The 24,300-nt window shown below is 45.4% G+C and overlaps 1 protein-coding gene and 1 pseudogene across 1 annotated transcript in view; one reads left to right on the forward strand and one right to left on the reverse strand.

Moving 5' to 3' along the window:
• Window positions 1-24,300, reverse strand: part of LOC142075034 (PDZ domain-containing protein 2-like) — a 115,482-nt gene that overhangs the window by 27,221 nt on the left and 63,961 nt on the right. The window contains 2 exon segments of the mRNA XM_075136031.1: window positions 35-116; window positions 23,845-23,977. Of these exon segments, the coding sequence (XP_074992132.1) occupies window positions 35-116; window positions 23,845-23,977 (215 nt within the window).
• Window positions 10,617-12,143, forward strand: LOC142074974 (uncharacterized; annotated as a pseudogene).

Below are 24,300 nucleotides of genomic sequence, written 5' to 3' on the forward strand. Positions count from 1 at the left end.
GACAAATATTAGGAGAGAAAACATTGCTTGTTACCTGTGACATGAGAGGAGCTGGTATCCTTACTCTCTCAGTGAGTAGTGCGTGCGATTGCTTCATCCATCTCCTGCTCAGAAACCTAAAGTCAAGCGGAGGACAGTGATCAAACTGGGTAGATGAAATAAAGATGAAAGTCTGACCACTTATCACTACAAATACATGATTCATTTCAGATATGCTACTATTTTTAAAGAAGCAGTAAAAAAGACCTAGTTGAGAGCTCCTAAGTCCTGGTCCCCTGATTCAGACTCCCTCCATGCCACTCTCCTGCAGAAACCAGGAGGCAGAAGCCTGCCGACTTCATGAAGACCATGTCCAAGTGTCACATTACATAAACAAATAAAACTGCACCAGACTTAAAGAAATCAAATGAAGCCATTACAGCACAATTTTAACTCAATTAAATGCTGTACATTGATTTACTGAGAAAATACTACTTTAAAAAAGACAAAGACTGCTTTGTACAAGCATACATCAGCAACAGAAGATATTCTACACTTAACCTACTGGAAGAATACCAGACTTCCCGAGATATTAGCTGTCTTTTTTAATTTTCATTTCTCCTTGCTTTTAAAAAGAAAACCTAAATCAGTAATTGGTAATTAATGTTTCTATGGTTTAAGAATAAATACTGGTTTACCATATTTGCTAATTTTGTCCTGAATTACTCCCATGCACTTAATTCTTATTACTGGAAGACTCCATGTAATTTTATAATAGGAACAACTAGTCTGCAGAAATATATATTCAAAAAACAAAAGCAATTTATTTCTGTCAAAAGTAATTTCTATACACATTGCTGTCATGGTTTAACCCCAGCCAGCAAATAAACCCCACGCAGCCGCTCGATCACCCCCCCAGCTCCAGTGGGATGGGGGAGAGAATCAAGAGGGCACAAGTAGGAAAACTCCTGGGTTGAGATAAAAACAGTTTAATAATGGAAATAAAATGAAGTAGAACAGTAATAATAACAAAGATAACAACAACAATAGCAGAATTATACAAAGCAGACGATGCACAATGCAACTGCTCACCGACTGCGTGTCACGAACGGGGGGCGAGCCCCCCCCCCCCTGTTTTTTATACTGAGCATGATGTCACATGGTATAGAATACCCCATTGGCCAGCTGGGTCCACCACCCCGGCTGTGCCCACCCCCACCCCCGCTCCGCGCCGTGAAAGCACCACCCAGCAACAACCAAAGCATCAATGGGCCATCAACACTCCTCTCATACCAAACCCAAAACACAACACACCCCCCAAGCTACTGGGAAGAAAGTTAACTCTGTCACAGCCGCAACCAGGACAATATCCACCCCTTATTCTATACCATCTACGTCATGCCTAGCTCTCACATTTTCCAATACATTCCAATTAGTCACCACTACTTCTCCTGCCTTTTGATATATACACACACAGAGATATCATTCCCTTAGTCTATGGGCCATCCCTCTAAAATGTCCATTGAGTTCATTTAGTCCATGACTTTGGGCTGCATGTGTCATAACAGTCTTTCAGGGCAGGAGAGATGGTGTGTGGTGTTGGACTGTTGCATGCTGAGGCCAGTTCTGGTTCCATTATCACTGCGCTCGTCCGGTTCTATCATCGTTACACTTTGCTCGGTTTCATTGGAGTTCATTCTTCATTAATCTGGGTGATTCTTACTGTAATACTGTTGATATAGCATATAGCAACCACAGAAGTGATGACACATACTATTATATAGTAATTAACATCATACAATTCAGTTCATTGGCTATTTTCACCCAAAATCAAATCCCCTTGAGGTACACATCGGACTTCCCCATCCTTTCGAATTACCCACGAGGTACACCCAGATCCTTGAGCAAAAGCAATCCCACAGATGGGTTTTCCTTTGCCAGAGGCAGGAGTAACCCAGACTGTCTTCCCCAGCATATTCCTTATATGCACAACAGGGACTTTATCCCCCTCTACAGTACGTAAGGGTTTGGATTGGGCAGGGACAGCTCGAGTGACAGATCCCCTAGTGTTGACTAACCAGGTGGCCTTTGCTAAATGTGTGTCCCAATGCTTGAATGTCCCACCACCCATTGCCCTCAGTGTTGTCTTTAGCAGTCCGTTGTATTGTTTGATTTTCCCAGAGGCTGGTGCATGGTAGGGGATGTGATAGACCCACTCAATGCCGTGCTCTTTGGCCCAGGTGTCTATGAGGGTGTTTCGGAAGTGAGTCCCGTTGTCTGACTCAATTCTTTCTGGGGTGCCGTGTCGCCATAGGACTTGTTTTTCAAGGCCCAGGATGGTGTTCCGGGTGGTGCCATGGGGCACAGGATATGTTTCCAGCCATCCGGTGGTTGCTTCCACCATGGTGAGGACATAGCCCTTGCCTTGGTGGGTTTTTGGGAGTGTGATATAATCAATCTGCCAGGCCTCCCCATATTTATATTTCAACCATCGTCCTCCATACCAGAGAGGCTTTACTCGCTTAGCTTGCTTGCTTGCAGCGCATGTTTCACATTCATGGATAACCTGTGCAATAGCGTCCATGGTCAAGTCCACCCCTCGATCACGAGACCATCTATATGTTGCATCTCTTCCTTGATGGCCTGAGGCATCATGGGCCCACCGAGCTATAAATAATTCACCCTTATGTTGCCAGTCCAGATCCACCTGAGCCACTTCAATCTTAGCAGTCTGGTCCACCTGCTGGTTGTTTTGGTGTTCTTCAGTGGCCTGACTCTTGGGTACGTGAACATCTACGTGACGTACTTTTACAGCCAGGTTCTCTACCCGGGCAGCAATATCTTGCCACAGTGCGGCAGCCCAGATGGGTTTCCCTCTGCGCTGCCAGTTGTTCTGCTTCCACTGCTGCAACCACCCCCACAGGGCATTTGCCACCATCCATGAGGCAGTATAGAGATAAAGTACTGGCCATTTTTCTCATTCAGCAATGTCCAAGGCCAGCTGGATGGCTTTCACCTCTGCAAACTGACTCGACTCACCTTCTCCTTCAGCAGTCTCTGCGACTTGTCGTATAGGACTCCATACAGCAGCTTTCCACCTCCGATGCTTTCCCACATGGCGACAGGACCCATCAGTGAACAGGGCATATTGCTTCTCATTTTCTGGTAGTTTGTTATATGGTGGGGCCTCTTCAGCACACGTCACGTCCTCCTCTGGGGATATTCCGAAATCTTTGCCTTCTGGCCAGTTCGTGATCACCTCCAAGATTCCTGGGCGACTGGGGTTTCCTATTCGGGCCCGTTGTGTGATCAGCGTGACCCAATTAGTCCACGTAGCATCGGTTGCATGATGTGTAGAGGGGACCCTCCCTTTGAACATCCAGCCCAGCACCAACAGTCGGGGTGCCAGGAGGAGCTGTGCTTCAGTACCAACCACTTCCAAAGCAGCTTGAACCCCTTCATATGCTGCCAATATCTCCTTCTCAGTTGGAGTGTAGTGGGCCTCGGATCCTCTGTATCCCCGACTCCAGAACCCTAAGGGTCGACCTCGAGTCTCCCCTGGTGCTTTCTGCCAGAGGCTCCAGGTAGGGCCATTCTCCCCGGCTGCGGTGTAGAGCACATTCTTCACATCTTGTCCTGCCCGGACTGGCCCAAGGGCTACTGCCTGAACTATCTCCTGTTTAATTTGTTCAAATGCTTGTCATTGCTCAGGGCCCCATGTGAAGTCCTTCTTCTTCCTGGTCACGTGATAGAGAGGGCTTACGATCTGACTGTAATTTGGAATATGCATTCTCCAAAAACCCACAACGCCTAAGAAAGCTTGTGTTTCCTTTTTGCTAGTTGGTGGAGACATGGCTGTTATTTTATTGATCACATCCGTTGGGATCAGACAACGTCCATCTTGCCATTTTATTCCTAAGAAGTGGATCTCCTGCACAGGTCCCTTGACCTTACTTTGTTTTATGGCAAAGCCAGACTTAAGAAGGATTTGGACTATTCTCTCCCCTTTCTCAAAAACTTCCTTTGCTGTGTTGCCCCACAGGATGATGTCATCAATGTATTGCAGGTGTTCTGGAGCCTCACCCTGTTCCAGTGCGGTGTGGATCAGTCCATGGCAAATGGTAGGGCTGTGTTTCCACCCCTGGGGCAGTCGATTCCCGGTGTACTGGACACCCCTCTGTCATGAATGGGTGGTTTTAAGGCCGCGTAAAGAATCACTGGCAAAGGTATTGGCAAAGGGTGATTTTAATAGAAATTTATAGAAACGTGACTTAACAGAATTTGATGGCAAGGTTCACTTTATGACTTATTACATGGATTAAGTTTACACAGGGGAAAATCGTATTAGAATTGTGTTGGAATGATTTGTACAGAGATTAAGGGTGAAAGGGGATCCTCCCGTTGAGTCACGAGGTTCAGAAGAGATCCTACTGGACCCAATCTTAGTATCAGACTTGGACAACGGTTTATGTCTAATACAGAAAGGGATAGGAAGGACCTCCCGTTGGGTCACGAGGTTCAGAGTAGACCCCCTTGCTTTCTAAACTCCTTCTCAGAGAGGAGCCTAGGTGCGGCTGGATCTATTTTTAGTCTCAGACCTGGGCAACGGTTTGTGTCTAAAGGGTTAAGGGTTTTAGCAGCAACTTAGAGTCTTACAATGCTTAAACATTAATCAATTTGACAGCTACACAAAGAATTAGTCAAGTTGGTACAAATACTACAAAGACTAAAACAACTTAACTACAGATTATACTTGTTAGTAACTGTACAGATAAGCGCACAAAAAGATCTAGATCAATCAAAACGTATACATATATGCATATGAATATGGTACCAAAGCTAAATGAAAGGCCTAGGATTAGCTAATTTATAAAGGTATACCTGTTAAAAATTCCCCTTGAGTACCGTGAAATACTCACGTTAAATGCCTTGGCATTTCCCAAACGGGCAAAGAGTTGAGCCCCGAGGAGCGTCTCAGCCCAAAATCTCGGTGATCCTCCGAGTATCGCAAATTCGAGTTTGCGGACTCTGAGAAGCGTCCCACTCAGAGGGAGATTCTGGATGCAGCCCGCTGCGGTCCAGGAGAGCTCAAAGGGTCTCACTTGGTACCGCTGTTTATAGGTTTGCAAGATGATTGGCTTTAGTCATCAGTAAATTTCCATTTTGGCTACTATCTGAGGTGGTCCAGGGTAGTAATTATGGTATTGTTTCACGGTAACAATGGTATTGTTCCACTTGAGCTATGACCCAGGTAGGGAAAGCTTCAGAGCTGTCAGAGATGACGAATTATCTCTTGTTTCTGTTCCCTACCTTGATCATGTAGCTAGTGTCCCTGGTACGATCAGTGTTGTTCCCCACCTTAGCCATGCAAGAGCGCTTGGTACGGCCAAGGGACGCTTAACCGCCCAACTCGTACACAATGGCTAAAGCTTAACAGAAGGTTCTGAGATCGTATCGTAGCCCAGAGGAAAAGAAGGGGGGAAGGAATGCACCACCACAAGCAAGGGGGTCTACTCTGAACCTCGTGACTCAACGGGAGGTCCTTCCTATCCCTTTCTGTATTAGACATAAACCGTTGTCCAAGTCTGATACTAAGATTGGGTCCAGTAGGATCTCTTCTGAACCTTGTGACTCAACGGGAGGATCCCCTTTCACCCTTAATCTCTGTACAAATCATTCTAACACAATTCTAATACGATTTTCCCCTGTGTAAACTTAATCCATGTAATAAGTAATAGAGTGAACCTTGCCATCAAATTCTGTTAAGTCACGTTTCTATAAATTTCTATTAAAATCACCCTTAGCCAATACCTTTGCCAGTGATTCTTTACGCAGCCTTAAAATCACCCATTCATGACAATTTGGCATAGTCAGCAGGATGGCAAGTAGTATCACTGATTACTTACAAAAACATGGAATAGATCCAATTCCCAAATTCTCAGATGAATGGGCTCGAGATAATTGGCATAATTGGGATGCTGTGGAGGAACAACTAAAAATCGCTAGGAGTCAAGTCAGAGATGGAAAAGGGAATGGAGTCATTTGCAACTACTTGGGCAACATTAATGCATGACATCATAAATCATGGGCGAGAAATGGGATGGAACGACCTACCGAATGAAACTAAAAATTCAGGTCGCAATGTCAGACAAATCCAACAAACATCCCAAAATAATTTATACGATTCAGAGCCCATTAATCAACAATCTAAAACCCATAAGTGGAGAGAACTATATAATCAAGCATTAGCCTTAGGTATTCCAAAAATCACAGTTCAAAGGCAGTCTATCACTGCTATCCAAAGTTTAATTCAAACGTTTCAAAGATGCAACAATCATAATCAGGGAAGAAACACTCCTAACTCTCAAAAACCATCACCAGTTCCAAGAAAGAGCGAAAACCCTTTCCTTCCCCAAAACTCAAAATCAAAAAACGAATAATGGCCGGATGGCGATTGGGCCTGACTGTCCAGCAAATACAACCCTATCAATGGATAAATGATAATGGCCCATACATTCTTATTCTGGTTGGCCCTCGACAAAAATTGGTAAAATTTTTAATTGACACAGGAGCACAAATTTCAATATTAACACAACAGGATGCCAAAGAACTGGGCATACAACCCAGACGACAAAGGGTTACAATCACTGGAGTGAACGGAGCGAGTGTTACGTGCCAAACTGCCTAAGTTAATTTATGGCTCCCAGGCGAAAAGCGTATGCTATCTACCCTCTTTGCAGTTAAAAATCACAATGAAAATATTTTGGGTTCCGATGTTTTGAACGGACATACCTGGTGTCTGCCAAACGGCAGCATATGGTCCTTCGGTTCAAACGTCAATCCTAAATCTAATTCAAGGGGGGACACTAAAGTACATCTACTCCGCGCAGCCCCTGCACTCCCAGATTCCAAAATCACAAACATCTCGCAGTATCCAATTTCTGCTGCGGCACGAGCTGGAATCTCTGAAGTCATAGCTGATTTGGAAAAACGACAAATCATCTCCAGAACCCACTCCCCTTATAATTCACCAATTTGGCCAGTCCGAAAACCAGACGCAAAGTGGCAATTAACAATTGATTATCGGTGCCTCAATGCTAACACAGCTCCGCTAACAGCTGCAGTACCCAATATTGGAGTTTTAACAGCTACACTGCAAGCAGCCGCACACCCCTGGATGGCAACCCTAGATGTAAAAGACATGTTCTTTATGGTCCCCTTGCAGGAAAAAGATAAAGAAAAATTTGCTTTTACTTGGGAAGGTATACAATATACCTTTAACAGACTCCCACGAGGGTATAAACATTCACCTACCATTGCCCATGCTGCGCTTGCTGAACTTTTACAAACAGTCTCGCTTCCCCAGAATGTGAAACTGTACCAATACATAGATGATATCCTAATTGGAGGAAATTCCCCTGAAGAAGTAGGGAAAGCTGCATCAGCAGTATGGCAGGCATTACAAAAAGCAGAAGTCGAAATCCTGCCAGAAAAATGCCAAGGACCAAGTAAAGAAGTAAAATTTTTAGGCACTTGGTGGATTGCAGGCAGTGCAACAGTTCCACCAGATACCATCAGTAAAATAGAGCAATTACAAATGCCCCAATCTAAAAAAGAGTTACAACAGCTTATGGGTACTTTAGGATATTGGAGAAAACATGTACCTGGATTTTCTATCATCGCTCGCCCACTATACTCACTTTTATGAAAAAGAAAACCGTGGACATGGAGTTTAGAACATGAAGAGGCAGTCAAAACCCTAATACAGGAATTAAAAACATATCAGTCACTGGGACCAGTACACCCCCACGATCCCATTATAGCTGAATGGGGATTTGCTGAACACAGCACTTACTGTAACTTGTTCCAAACTGGCCCTAACAGACCAAAAAGACCTTTATTGTTCAGCTCGACTGCATTTAAAGAAACAGAACAGAGATATACTGAGTGGGAAAAGGGACTATTGTCTTTAGTCAGAGCAGTGAAGCACGCCAAGAAAATAATCCAGGGGCAACCTGTTCAAACTAGAGGCCCATTTAATTTGCTTGAAACAGTTCTAAAAGGAACCGCTCCCCCAGAAGGAGTTGCACAAAATCCTACAATTAGAAAATGGTACACTTACCTGGCAGGAATCGCAGATGAAATAAAATTAACTGAAGGACCCACTAAAATTTCTAAATTACAGATGCCTATAAATGCAGACCCATTAGCATTACAACAACCTTTTAAACCCTCACCGATTTTAAATGCACCTCCTTTCACTGAAAACACACCAACAGAAGGCGTTTGGTTTACTGATGCCTCAGCAAAAAGAATAAATGGAGAATGGCAATATAAAGCTGTTGCATTAAATATCAGTACTGGTGAACGAATTATAGAAGAGGACGAAGGCAGTGCACAAGTAGGCGAATTAAGAGCAGTAGTTCTCGCAGCACAAAACGGGGCAAAAATCATCTATGTTGACTCCTATGCCGTGTGGGCAGATGCCACACAATGGCTCTGTCAATGGGAGGCCCTAAATTGGGAAGTAAACAGATCTCGAATTTGGAGAACCCAAGATTGGCAACTATTATTAAATTTAGCAAGGAAAACTCCATTTAAGATAGGATGGGTAAAAGCTCATGCTAAAGATAACAAACCAGCTACAAACTGGAACCATAAAGTAGATGAATTAAAAAAAATTAGACAAATAACAACTGAAGACCCCATAAATTCTGAGTGGTATCGATTAGGAGAGTGGCTACATCAAAAACTAGGTCACACAGGTAAAGAAGCACTTTGCTGCACAAAGTAGAGGCTGGCCCATAAACAGGAAAACTTGTGAAGTTATCCTCACAGAATGCCCCCAGTGTAAATTAAAATTAAAAATGGATCACCTTGCTAAAGCACCACCCCTACATATCAAACAAGGAAAAACTTTGTGGTCCACATAGCAAATTGATTATATCGGGCCACTCAAATCTTCTGCAGGATACCGGTACATTCTCACAGGAGTAGAAATAATCTCCAGCTTGTTGATGGCGACTAAGTGTCGAAAAGCCGATGGAAAAAATACTATACGAGGACTATCCTCTTGGTTCTCAAGCCTACCTACTCCTGATACCATCCAAAGTGATAATGGCTCACACTTCACATGCAAAGAAGTGCAAGAATGGGCAAAGCAGGAAGAAATTCAATGGGTATTCCATACCCCCTACTATCCTCAATCAAACGGGATAGTAGAAAGAGCTAATGGCCTATTAAAGAAAAACCTTAAGCCACACGAACCCCAATGGGACATTCGACTTTCAAAAATACTTCATCAATTAAACAATTGGTATGGACCCACTGGAAGCCCTGTAAGCCGAGCATTCTTTACCAAAGCTGAGCCTTACACTCCCCCTGCTGATGAAAAAACATGTCAAATAAAATTACAACCAGGACAACCTGTTATAGTAAATTTGCCACAAATTGAGACTGTGCCAATGACTCTAACTAAACCCCACGGCCCACTTGCCTGGGAAGCTACTGATAGCAGTGGCGAAAAACACAGAATCAGTACCAGATGGATTTTTCCTTCTTTTTAAAAGGGGTAACCCGTTCGGTCTCCCCCACCGAAACATTTTTCCTTCTTTCTTTTCTTTTAACAGGAGAAAATGAATCCATATCGATGGCAACAGAAACAATGGCAGCAAGCCCTTAACCTAATCTTGTTTTCTCTTTTGATTGAGATAAGTATAATCCTTCCAACTCAAACACAAGATCCTTGGAACGATGCACTGCTAAATTATACTAGAAGTTATGGAATCCCAACTAAAGATAAGGCACACCTAAACCTTGCTATTTTAGTTATACGTGAAAACGAAGTATACTTAAAGAATGAATGGGAATGGAAAACAATACAATCAAAAGAAATTAAAATATCCTATGGCAATAAAAACATTCACCACATATTAACACTTCAAGCTATACTAGGAGAAAAAATACAAATTGGATGTCGGGTAATCAATGGACCTACCCACAGAAAACCAACTGAAATCAAAATACACTATACTGATTTGTCCAAACCCAAAAATAATAGAAAATTCTGCTACAAAACACCAGAACCAAACTGTTGGCACAATTTCACTTTTACCCAACCTGTACTCGCATTTTGCTCCTGGGGTAGATGTGGAATAAAACTATTATTTGATTTTATGATTGTTGAACGTGACCCGTTAAGTCCGTGTACGACGGGGTGGCCATGGGTTGACGCATACGTACTTGTTGATGTACCTACACCTAGTCTAAATTTATCTGTAACAACATTACACAATAACATCACCTTTAATAAACAAGAATGGATTACTGAAGATGAGAATGGAAATCAACAAACTCCATCTTTAAAGGGAACCGAAGGAGATACCATTTCAGTAGGATGCCGAATTAAAAATTATACCAAGTGTATAATAACAACATTACACATTATTATAGATAAAGACAAAGAAGAAAATAACATACATATCTGTCCATTTAAACCTGAATGTTGGTATACCTTTACCATATCCCGTCCAACACTTATAATGTGTCTCTGGACCAATCCCAATTCTCGTTCCAGCCATGGCTTTCAATTAAAAATTGATATAGAACAATCATTCTTACCAACCCAACCTCCTACTATGTTATCTCCTTATGCTTATAACATTGGTCCCTACATAGTTAAAAACATAAGACAACAACAAGTGCTATTTAACCCATCATGGTCCCTTAAACAAGTGGAGTTATCAATGCAAGTTAACATCTCTAAAATTAAACCCACCTGCTCACCATTCCTGACTACATCTTATACAGGATGGTTAGCGTGGTTACATGGATGAACTCTCACCTCTCCAAAACGATCAAGGAGAGATGCAACTGGTATCCTAGGAACAGGGCTGGGAATACTAAACAGCATAGACGCTGAAGTTTTAGTAAACAAAATAAGCTCTGCCACAAGTGATTTACATAATTTAGAACACCCATTACAATCTTCATTAACAAAATTAGGAACTAGTCAATAGCATATAGCTAATGTTTTACCCAATTGGGAAAAAATTAGTGAAAAAGACTACCAGCTAACTGTAGATGCAGTTGACATAATCCAAAACAATGTTTCTCTAGCCCTTAGCTGCATCCAAGCTCAATTGTGGAAACAATCTACTGTAGCAGCAATTATAAGGGAAGGAGATGAAGGCATATTAACCACTGAAATTCGAAAGGTAATTTGGGACAATGCAACTAAATTTGAAAAGGAGTTCCAATCTTGGTGGCATTTAGTTAACTTCACTTATAATCCCACTAACAACAAAGTGACAGCTTTTGTCTTGACAATACGCAATACTTTGGTATACACCATATACCCAATCATTGCACTAGGATTAAATCACAACAGAACTGTACTCTATCCACTAGAACATAGAGTATGGGCCCAACAAAATAAAAACAAATGGCAAACTATTGATGTAGATGCATGTGTTGTACGAAAACAACAAGGATTCATTTGTGAAGGCAATACCCTAAAAGCCCAAGACATTTGTCTTGACACTGAACAAAGTATTTATCACTTTGAAATACATGCTGATGAAACCCCTGAAACTGTACTAATATATGTTGGGAACGGATGCATTTGTTTAAGAACTCTTTGTGATTCTATACTTACAGATAACACCGCTGTAAAAAACAATAATCACACAAATGTCTGTATTTATAATTTCACTAAAATCATAGGATGTGACTTCAACTATACAGCCCCTGTCACAACTTATTAGATGCTACAATCAAAATACACACACTATCAAAATTTACTACCTACCCCCATTGGAATGAACCTCACATTGGTGAGAAAACTGTTGCAACAAGACAACCTGAACCAAGTACTACAACGAATTCAAAACCATGGACAAAAGACTCTAATTACTGTCCATCATGATAGAGAAGAAATAAACCATGTCTTGGAAAGAGTGAAGAAAGATGGAGAACATCATTGGTGGGACACTTTATTCAGATCGTCGCCGACTGCACCAGGGACTTAAAATCGAATTTTACACCCCATTGTAATTTTACTAATTTCTGTTATATTATGCTTGTTGTTAAACATTGTTCTGTATGTCAGAGTGTGGAAAATAGCTAGACAAGTAGCACTGTTACCAAAACATCCTCGCACATAAAAGATTGCTCTATCACATTTAACAAAATCTTAATAACCAAACAAACAGACCAAAAATTTCCCTCAATTACAATTGGAATATGGCATTGATCTGTTTATAGGCACAGAGGCAAGAGGTGACCACACCGCCAGTCTGTGAGGGACAGATGGATTGACTTTAGCCACTGTCGTGGTTTAACCTGGCAGGCAGCCAAATACCACGCAGCCGCTCGCTCACTCCCCCCGCCCCCCAGTGGGATGGGGAGAGAATCGGAAGGGTAGGAGTGAGAAAAACTCGTGGGTTGACATAAAGACAGTTTAATAGAACAGAAAAGGGAAAATAATAATAATAATAATAATGATAGAATATACAAAATGAGTGATGCACAATGCAATTGCTCACCACCCGCGCTGACCGATAACCAAGTCACAATCGGTACTTCCTGGAACACGCCTACCCTTCATATACTGAGCATGACGTCACATGGTATGGAATACCCCATTAGCCAGCTGGGCTGGCTGTCCTGATTATGGTCCCTCCCATCTTGTGTACCTAGCTCAGTCAGTAGGCATGGGAGCTGTCCTTGGACTAGGAGGGTACTTAGCAAAAACTGAAAACATCGGTGTGTTATCAACATTCTTCTCATACTAAATCCAAAACACAGCACTAGGAAGAAATTTAACCCTATCCCAGCCGAAACCAGGACAGTATCCACCCCTTATTACATACCATTTACGTCGTGCTTAGGTCTCACATTTTTCGATATATTTCAATTAATCACCACTATCTTTCTTTTTATATATACATATATATATATGCACACACAAATATCATTCCCTTAGTCTATGGACTATCCCTTTAAAATGTCCATTGAGTTCATTTAGTCCACGACTTTGGGCTCCATCTGTCATAACAGTCTTTCAGGGCCGGACAGATGGCGTGTGGTGTTGAGCTGTTGGGTCCTGAAACCAGTTCTCATTTCAGTATTGCTGCGCTCGTCCAGTTCTATCATCGTTGCACTTTGCTCGGTTTCATCGGAGTTAGTTCATTCTTTGTTAATCTGGGTGATTTTCACTGCTATACCATTGATAGCAACCATAGAAATGATGATATACAATATCATACAACAATTGACACCATACAATACAGTTCATTGGCTATTTTCACCCAAAATCAAATCCCCTTGAGGTACACACCGGACTTCCCCATCCTTTTGCATCACCCACCAAGTGCACCCAGGTCCCTGAGCAAAAGCAATCCCACGGATGGGTTTTCCCTTGCCAGAGGCAGGAGTAACCCAGACTGTCTTCCCCAGCATATTTCTTATGTGCACGACAGGGACTTTATCTCCATCTACAGTACGTAAGAGTCTTGATTGGGCAGGGCCAGCTCGATTAACAGATTCCCTAGTGTTGACTAACCAGGTGGCTTTTGCTAAATGTGTGTCCCAATGCTTGAATGTCCCACCACCCATTGCCCTCAGTGTTGTCTTTAGCAGCCCGTTATATCGTTGGATTTTCCCGGAGGCTGGTGCATGGTAGGGGATGTGATAGACCCACTCAATGCCGTACTCTTTGGCCCAGGTGTCTATGAGGGTGTTTCGGAAATGAGTCCCGTTGTCTGACTCATTTCCCTCTGGGGTGCCATGTCGCCACAGGACTTGCTTTTCAAGGCCCAGGATGGTGTTCCGGGCAGTGGCATGGGGCACGGGATATGTTTCCAGCCATCCGGTGGTTCCTTCCACCATGGTGAGCACATAGCGCTCGCCTTGTCGGGTTTGTGGGAGTGTGATATAATCAATCTGCCAGGCCTCCCCATATTTATATTTCAACCATCGTCCTCCATACCAAAGAGGCTTTACTCGCTTGGCTTGCTTGATTACAGCACGTTTCACATTCAAAGATAACTTGTGCAATAGCGTCCATGGTCAAGTCCACCCCTCGATCACAAGCCCATCTGTATGTTGCGTCTCTTCCTTGATGACCCGAGGCATCATGGGCCCACAGAGCTATAAATAATTCACCCTTATGGTGCCAGTCCAGATCCACCTGGGCCACTTCAATCTTAGCAGCCTGGTCCACCAGCTGGTTGTTTTGGTGTTCTTCAGTGGCCCGACTCTTGGGTACGTGAGCATCTACGTGATGTACTTTTACAACCAGGTTCTCTACCCGGGCAGCAATATCTTGCCACGACACGGCAGCCCAGATGGGTTTACCTCTGCGCTGCCAGTTGTTCTGCTTCCACTGCTGCAACCACCCCCACAGGGCATTTGCCACCATCCATGAGTCAGTATAGAGATAAAGTACTGGCCATTTTTCTCATTCAGCAATGTCCAAGGCCAGCTGGATGGCTTCCACCTCTGCAAACTGACTCGACTCACCTTCTCCTTCAGCAGTTTCTGCGACTTGGCGTATAGGACTCCATACAGCAGCCTTCCACCTCCGATGCTTTCCCACAAGGCGACAGGACCCATCAGTGAACAGGGCATATTGCTTCTCATTTTCTGGTAGTTTGATATACAGTGGGGCCTCTTCAGCACACGTCACGTCCTCCTCTGGGGATATTCCGAAATCTTTGCCTTCTGGCCAGTTCGTGATCACCTCCAAGATTCCTGGGCGACTGGGGTTTCCTATTTGGGCCCGTTCTGTGATCAGTGCGACCCACTTACTCCACGTAGCATCGGTTGCATGATGTGTAGAGGGGACCCTCCCTTTGAACATCCAGCCCAGCACCAACAGTCGGGGTGCCAGGAGGAGCTGTGCTTCAGTACCAACCACTTCCAAAGCAGCTCGAACCCCTTCATATGCTGCCAATATCTCCTTCTCAGTTGGAGTATAGCGGGCCTCGGATCCTCTGTATCCCCGACTCCAGAACCCTAAGGGTCGACCTCGAGTCTCCCCTGGTGCTTTCTGCCAGAGGCTCCAGGTAGGGCCATTCTCCCCGGCTGCGGTGTAGAGCACATTCTTCACATCTTGTCCTGCCCGGACTGGCCCAAGGGCTACTGCCTGAACTATCTCCTGTTTAATTTGTTCAAAGGCTTGTTGTTGCTCAGGGCCCCATTTGAAATTGTTCTTCTTCCGGGTCACTTGATAGAGGGGGCTTACAATCAGGCTGTAATCTGGAATATGCATTCTCCAAAAGCCCACCACGACTAAGAAAGCTTGTGTTTCCTTTTTGCTAGTTGGTGGGGACATGGCTGTTATTTTGTGGATCACATCCATTGGGATCTGACGACAACCATCTTGCCATTTTATTCCTAAAAACTGGATCTCCTGTGCAGGTCCCTTGACCTTACTTTGTTTAATGGCAAAACCAGCCTTCAGAAGAATTTGAATTATTCTCTCCCCTTTCTCAAAAACTTCTTCTGCTGAGCTGCCCCATACAACGATGTCATCAATGTATTGCAGGTGTTCTGGAGCCTCACCCTGTTCCAGTGCAGTGTGGATCAGTCCACGGCAAATGGTAGGGCTGTGTTTCCACCCCTGGGGCAGTCAATTCCAGGTGTACTGGACGCCCCTCCAAGTGAAAGCAAACTGTGGCCTGCACTCTGCTGCCAAAGGGATTGAGAAGAACGCATTAGCAATGTCAGTTGTGGCGTACCACTTGGCTGCCTTTGACTCCAGTTCGTATTGGAGTTCTGGCATGTCCGGCACGGCAGCACTCAGTGGCGGCGTGACTTCGTTCAGGCCACGGTAGTCTACTGTTAGTCTCCACTCTCCATTGGACTTTCGCACTGGCCATATAGGACTGTTAAAGGGTGAGCGAGTCTTGCTGATCACTCCTTGGCTCTCCAGTCGACAAATCAGCTCATGGATGGGGATGAGGGAATCTAGGTTGGTGCGATATTGCCGCCGGTGCACTGTTGTGGTAGCGATTGGTACCTGCTGTTCTTCAACCCTCAGCAACTCCACAACAGAAGGGTACTCCGAGAGACCAGGCAAGGTGGACAGCTGTTTAATTTCCTCCGTCTCCAGGGCAGCTATACCAAAAGCCCACCGGTACCCTTTTCGGTCCTTAAAATACCCTCTCCTGAGGTAGTCTATGCCAAGGATGCTCGGAGCCTCTGGGCCAGTCACAATGGGGTGCTTCTGCCACTCCTTCCCGGTTAGGCTCACTTCGGCCTCCAATACAGTTAACTCTTGGGATCCCCCTGTCACTCCAGAAATACAAATGGGTTCTGCCCCTTCATAGCTTGATGGCATCAGGGTACACTGTGCACCAGTGTCTACGAGAGCCTTATACTCCTGTGGGTCTGATGTGCCAGACCATCGAATCCACACAGTCCAGTAAACCCGGTTGTCCCTTTCCTCCACCCGGCCGGAGGCAGGGCCCCTCTAGTCCTGGTCATAATATCTGTTTCTCACTTCTTGCAAACATGAGTCAGGAATTCCTTCATTACAATCCAAAGTAATATCAGCCCTTCTACTCTGTCTGGGGGACTGTTCACTGGAAACTGGACCATGGTGAGACAGGTGTTTCCCGAAAACTGGAGCAGTATTTTTCCTGGGAGAACCCCCTTGTGTGATTGTTTTTCCTTGCAACTCACGTACCCGTGCCTCTAGGGTCAAGGTAGGTTTTCCATCCCACTGCCTCATGTCCTCTCCGTGGTCACGCAGGTAAAACCACAGGGTGCCCCGTGGTGTATACTTTCTATATCCTCTCTCTTGAGAAGAAGAACGCTGACTCCTAATGGCTGAGACACTGGTCCGTACAGGTGGAGAATAGGACCTATTGTCTTTGAGTTGCTGGACCTCCCGGGACAGTTTCTCCACAGCCGAGACAAGGGAGGAGGAGATAGTTTCTTTGTATCCCCGGAGATTGCTAACCATCTCATCTACCCTTGGTGCTTCTTCCTCTTTCCAGCACAGTACTGCCAACGAACTGGCATATGACGCTGGTGCGCTCCGTACTAATTTCCGCCACATGGGTCGCTTGCACTGGACGTCATCTGGATCTTTGGGTGTTTGGTCATTGTCCAGGTCACTATAAACTACCTCCAGCACACCTAGTTCTCTCAGGTACTGGATACCTCTCTCCATAGTGGTCCATTTGCCTAGGCGATATATAACATCTTCCTTGAAGGGATACCTTTCCTTCACGCCTGACAGCAGTCGCCTCCAGAGGCTGAGGACCTGCGCCCCTTTTCCAATTGCTTTGTCAATGCCTCCTTCCCTAGCAAGGGATCCCAGCTGTTTGGCTTCTTTTCCCTCTAATTCCAGGCTACTGGCCCCATTATCCCAGCATCGGAGCAGCCAGGTAACAATATGCTCGCCTGGACGATGGCTGAAATCTTTCCGCATATCTCGCAACTCACTCAGGGATAGGGATCGGGTGGTTTCTGTCTCGTTTATGAGTTGTTCCTCTTCCTCCTCCTCTCCTCATGATGGCCCTGCTCTTCCATCATCCCTTTCTAAATGACCTGACCTCTGCTTCCAAGATTTCCTCTTCTGTACAGGGGCAACGGATACCAGCAAGGGTTGGTCCTCTGGTTCAGCTGTAGTGCCTGTTGCTGGGGTTTGGGTAGCTGCAGTGCTTGTCATGGGGGTTGGAGTAACTGTAGTGACTGTTGCCGGAGCTTGAGTGGCTGCAGTGCCTGTCGCAGGGGTTGGAGAAGCTACGGTGACTGTTGCTGGGGTTTGAGTAGCCACAGGGGTTGTCGTGGGGGTTGGAGTAGCCGCAGTGCCTGTCGTGGGGTTTTGAGTAGCCACCGTGTCTGTAGCCGCCCCCAAGACTCACTGCTCCGCCCACCCCGATGAGGCAACGCCGTTTGCCCTCCCTCTTTTCTTGTTCCTGAGGGTTGATCTCTGGACAGTGTTCCTGAATAGTTGTTTAACCCTAAACAAGGCCTGAACCACATTCAGGAGACATAGCAATATGAACATGCTTGTTTGAACATCCCAAGGATATTCAAAATTCTCAGGGAATATTGTGGACATCTTCATGAAGACGATAGAAGAAAAGGGAGTTTCTGAAGATATGGAAGGGAAGATGAACAAGTGGGAAAAAGTGTCCCATCCTGTCTCCCCCTTAAATTCATTCTCCGAGGAGAAAAAAGTGCAATTACCAATAATTTCTAAGAGGTGGTTCCCGAGGTACAGAGATGACGGCAGTGCCGAGTACAGATTCCAGATTAGACTTGCGACCAATGATTTTATCACCTCATAAAACAGCAGCAAAATGATAATCTTGGCCCAGTTCAGACTAATGATAAACAGCACAACAGGGAACATATACTGCAAGCAAGGTATTACATGACCCAACATTGAGAGCCAGCCCCACAACTTTGACAGCCAATACATCAGCATTGTGACCAATCAACATAATGAATGCTTATAACAATTTTGCCTTAACACACTTTGGTCAGATCTATCGTTATCTCAACCCTTCGTGCCCCACGTTGGGCGCCAAAAAGGACTGTCGTGGTTTAATCTGGCAGGCAGCCAAATACCACGCAGCCGCTCACTCACTCCCCCGCCCCCCCAGTGGGACGGGGAGAGAATCGGAAGGGTAACAGTGAGAAAAACTCGTGGGTTGAGATAAAGACAGTTTAATAGAACAGAAAAGGGAAAATAATAATAATAATAATAATCATGGTAGAATATACAAAATGAGTGATGCACAATGCAATTACTCACCACCCGCGCTGACCGATAACCAAGTAGCAATCGCTACTTCCTGGATCACGCCTACCCTTCATATACTGAGCATGACGTCACATGGTATGGAATACCCCATTAGCCAGCTGGGCTGGCTGTCCTGATTATATTCCCTCCCATCTTGTGTACCTAGCTCAGTCAGTAGGCATAGGAGCTGTCCTTGGACTAGGAGGGTACTTAGCAACAACTGAAAACATCAGTGTGTTATCAACATTCTCCTCATACTAAATCCAAAACACAGCACTAGGAAGAAATTTAACCCTATCCCAGCCGAAACTAGGACAGTCACGGGGTGGATTGTAGTGGTGCATTCCTTCCCCCCTTCTTTTCCTCTGGGCTACGATACGATCTCAGAACCTTCTGTTAAGCTTTAGCCATTGTGTACGAGTTGGGCGGTTAAGCGTCCCTTGGCCGTACCAAGCGCTCTTGCATGGCTAAGGTGGGGAACAACACTGATCGTACCAGGGACACTAGCTACATGATCAAGGTAGGGAACAGAAACAAGAGATAATTCGTCATCTCTGACAGCTCTGAAGCTTTCCCTACCTGGGTCATAGCTCAAGTGGAACAATACCATTGTTACCGTGAAACAATACCATAATTACTACCCTGGACCACCTCAGATAGTAGCCAAAATGGAAATTTACTGATGACTAAAGCCAATCATCTTGCAAACCTATAAACAGCGGTACCAAGTGAGACCCTTTGAGCTCTCCTGGACCGCAGCGGGCTGCATCCAGAATCTCCCTCTGAGTGGGACGCTTCTCAGAGTCCGCAAACTCGAATTTGCGATACTCGGAGGATCACCGAGATTTTGGGCTGAGACGCTCCTCGGGGCTCAACTCTTTGCCCGTTTGGGAAATGCCAAGGCATTTAACGTGAGTATTTCACGGTACTCAAGGGGAATTTTTAACAGGTATACCTTTATAAATTAGCTAATCCTAGGCCTTTCATTTAGCTTTGGTACCATATTCATATGCATATATGTATACGTTTTGATTGATCTAGATCTTTTTGTGCGCTTATCTGTACAGTTACTAACAAGTATAATCTGTAGTTAAGTTGTTTTAGTCTTTGTAGTATTTGTACCAACTTGACTAATTCTTTGTGTAGCTGTCAAATTGATTAATGTTTAAGCATTGTAAGACTCTAAGTTGCTGCTAAAACCCTTAACCCTTTAGACACAAACCGTTGCCCAGGTCTGAGACTAAAAATAGATCCAGCCGCACCTAGGCTCCTCTCTGAGAAGGAGTTTAGAAAGCAAGGGGGTCTACTCTGAACCTCGTGACCCAACGGGAGGTCCTTCCTATCCCTTTCTGTATTAGACATAAACCGTTGTCCAAGTCTGATACTAAGACTGGGTCCAGTAGGATCTCTTCTGAACCTCGTGACTCAACGGGAGGATCCCCTTTCACCCTTAATCTCTGTACAAATCATTCCAACACAATTCTAATACGATTTTCCCCTGTGTAAACTTAATCCATGTAATAAGTAATAAAGTGAACCTTGCCATCAAATTCTGTTAAGTCACGTTTCTATAAATTTCTATTAAAATCACCCTTTGCCAATACCTTTGCCAGTGATTCTTTACGCGGCCTTAAAACCACCCATTCGTGACACCCTCCAGGTGAAAGCAAACTGTGGCCTGCACTCTCTTACCAAAGAGATTGAGAAGAATGCATTAGCGATATCCATTGTGGCGTATCACTTGGCTGCCTTTGACTCCAGTTCGTATTGGAGTTCTAGCATGTCCGGCACGGCAGCACTCAGTGGCAGCGTGACTTCGTTCAGGCCACGGTAGTCCACTGTTAGTCTCCACTCTCCATTAGACTTTCGCACTGGCCATATGGGACTGTTAAAGGGTGAGTGAGTCTTGCTGATCACTCCTTGGCTCTCCAGTCGACAAATCAGCTCATGGATAGGGATCAGGGAGTCTCGGTTGGTGCGATATTGCCGCCGGTGCACTGTTGTGGTAGCGATTGGTACCTGCTGTTCTTCAACCCTCAACAACCCCACAACAGAAGGATCCTCTGAGAGACCAGGCAAGGTGGACAGCTGTTCAATTTCCTCCGTCTCCAGGGCAGCTATACCAAAAGCCCACCGGTACCCTTTTGGGTCCTTAAAATACCCTCTCCTGAGGTAGTCTATGCCAAGGATGCACGGAGCCTCTGGGCCAGTCACAATGGGGTGCTTCTGCCACTCCTTCCCGGTTAGGCTCACTTCAGCCTCCAATACAGTTAACTCTTGGGATCCCCCTGTCACTCCAGAAATACAAATGGGTTCTGCCCCTTCATAGCTTGATGGCATCAGGGTACACTGTGCACCAGTGTCTACGAGAGCCTTATACTCCTGTGGGTCTGATGTGCCAGGCCATCGAATCCACACAGTCCAGTAAACCCGGTTGTACCTTTCCTCCACCTGGCCGGAGGCAGGGCCCCTCTAGTCCCGGTCATCATATTCGCTACCCACTTCTTGTAAGTATGAGTCAGAAGTCCCTTTGTTAAGGTCAGAAGTGGATTTAGCCCTTCTACTCTGTCTGGGGAACTGCTCACTGGAGACTGGAGCAGCAGTTTTCCTGGAAGAACCCCCTTTTGTGGTTGTATTTCCTTGCAAATCACGTACCCGTGCCTGTAGGACTGAGGTAGGTTTTCCATCCCACTTCCTCATGTCCTCTCCGTGGTCACGCAGGTAAAACCACAGGGTGCCCCGGGGTGTGTACCCACGATGTCTCCTCTCTTGAGCAGAGGGACGCTTGCTCCTAATGGCTGAGACACTGGCCCGTGCAGGTGGGGAGCAGGACATATCCTCTTTGAGTTGCTGGACCTCCTGAGACAGTTTCTCCACAGCAGAGACACAGGCCCGTAGGGAGGAAGAGAGACTTTCTTCATATTGCCGGAGTTGGCCAGCCAGTTCATCCACTGTTTGTTCCTCTCCATCTCTCCAGGTCATTACTGCCAATGAGTTTGCATGCGACGCTGGTGCGCTCTGTACAAACTTCCGCCACATGGGTCAGGTGCACTTGATTTCATCTGGGTCTTTGGGTAACTGCTCATTGTCCAGGTCATCGTAAATCACCTCCAGCACGGCTAATTCCCTCAGGTACTGGATACCTCTCTCCATGGTGGTCCACTTGCCTGGGTGGCATATAATGTCTTCCTTGAAGGGTTACCTTTCCTTCACGCCTGACAGGAGTCGCCTCCAGAGGCTGAGGACTTGTGCCCCTTGTCCAATCGCTTTGTCAATGCCCCCTTCCCTAGAAAGGGATCCCAGCTGCTTGGCTTCCCTACCCTCTAATTCCAGGCTACTGGCCCCGTTATCCCAGCATCGGAGCAGCCAGGTGACAATGTGCTCGCCTGGACAACGACTGAAGTCTTTTCGCATATCTCGCAGCTCACCCAGAGATAGGGATCGGGTGGTCACCATCTCATTTACGGGTTCTGCCTCCTCCTCCTCCTGTTCTCGTGATGGCCCTGGTTCACTTTCATCCCTTACTAAACGAGCTGATTTTCTTGTGCATTTTCTTTTTTGTATAGGGGCGACTGATACCGGCATGGGTTGGTTCTCTGTCGCAGGGGGCGGAGTAGCTGCCATGCCTGCCGTGGGGGGTGGGGTAGCCGCAGGGCCTGTTGCTTTGTCATCAGCTGCAGAGACCGTTTCTTCCCCTTGGGGGTTCTGAGTGGTGTTAAGCAGGGCTCAGTAGGCACGGGCCAGGCCCCAGCACATTGCAGTGATTTGTGTCTCCCTAGAATGGCCAGGGTGACAGCATACTTTTTCCAAATATTCTACTAATTTTTCAGGGTTCTGCACTTGTTCAGGGGTGAAGTTCCAGAACACTGGGGGTGCCCACCATCCTAGGCATTTGCCCATGCTATCCCACTCGCCCTGCCACTCATAACTATCCAGCCTTGGGGCAGATCTCTGGCTGACATTCTTAAATTGCTTACTAACCTTGGACAAAACCAAAACAATATTCCCAAGGGATACCAATAGATGTATCTTAACTACCCAGGGATGTTCAAGGTACTGGCAAGTTATTTTAACAAAGGAGATGACATCATAGAGAAAGGTAGCGAGGGTGCCATTCTCTATTTCCTCCATAAAAAAATCTCTCGGAGGAAAAGGTATAATTGCTAATGGTCTCCATGAGGTGGTACCCAAAATACAGAAACAGCTTCATTACAAATCCCAAATATGAAATAACCCCCAATGCCAGCGTTTTAGTAACAAATCTCCCAGGCAAAACATCATTAATCACTGCAGAGCACAGCAGACTACAAAACCCAACTCCAATCTTTAACAGGTACAGTAAAAACAAGAGCATGGTGCAGAACAAATTAATATGTTAACAGATATGAAGTCCTTAATATGCTCTAGTTAATCTGTTGTTATCTCAACCCTTCGCTGCCCCATGTTGGGCGCCAAAAAGGACTGTCGTGGTTTAACCCCAGCCAGCAAATAAACCCCACGCAGCCGCTCGATCACCCCCCCCCCCAGCTCCGGTGGGATGGGGGAGAGAATCGGGAGGGCACAAGTAGGAAAGCTCCCGGGTTGAGATAAAAACAGTTTAATAATTGAAATAAAACTAAGTAGAACAGTAATAATAACAATGAGAACAACAACAATAACAGAATATACAAAGCAGGCGATGCACAATGCAACTGCTCACCGACCGCCGACCGCGTGTCACGAACGGGGGGTGAGCCCCCCCACACCCCTGGTTTTTATACTGATCATGATGTCACATGGTATGGAATACCCCATTGGCCAGCTGGGTCAACCACCCCGGCTTTATCCAAGTACAAAGAAAGATGGGAACACTTCACTCAAGTAGTTCCAGGAAAATTGCATTTGATCAGTGGGTGACTAAGTGAAAAGCAGCAGGGACAGTCCAGCATTGCTACAACTTACAAAACTGGAAGGCATCATTACAATCCTGACTTCTTGCACAACACATGCCATAGAGAGAAAAATTCAATATTCTTGATTTGCTGCTTTCCTGACAGCAAGACTCAAATTACAGCACCAGATGAAAACACCCCAGATACACTAATACATTTTCTCCTCACCTTTGGATTAGGGTGTCGGCTAATGATAAGGCTAACTGGACCTGGACCACATTTGCTGAGAATGGCGTAGGCTTCACTTAACGCTGCATGATGCAGACTCACCGAATCTGCCTCCAAGATCTGGTCACCCCGACTGCAGAGAGACATAGAGCCAGTTAATCACATCTGCCTTTTACAGAAACATTTGTGCTTTCAACTGATGAACAAGCTTTTTCAAAGATACAAGTATCTGGAAAAGATCTGACTTGCAATGAAGCCAGTCTTGCTCTTGCTCCCAGTGACGTGAATACTTTAAGTCCTGTTGACTTTGGGAGGGAGGTCCAGAGATCCCTTCTGCACTTACCGTCAGTGCTACAAACCCTATTAAATCATCAGAGAAAATTGGCTGCATTTGGACCAGGGTGAAAGCAAACTTCAATTCCAGTTCTGCATTCAGCTACTTGTTGAGCACAGAAG

The sequence above is a fragment of the Calonectris borealis genome, chromosome W (genome assembly GCF_964195595.1).
Source record: "Calonectris borealis chromosome W, bCalBor7.hap1.2, whole genome shotgun sequence".
NCBI lineage: Eukaryota > Metazoa > Chordata > Aves > Procellariiformes > Procellariidae > Calonectris > Calonectris borealis.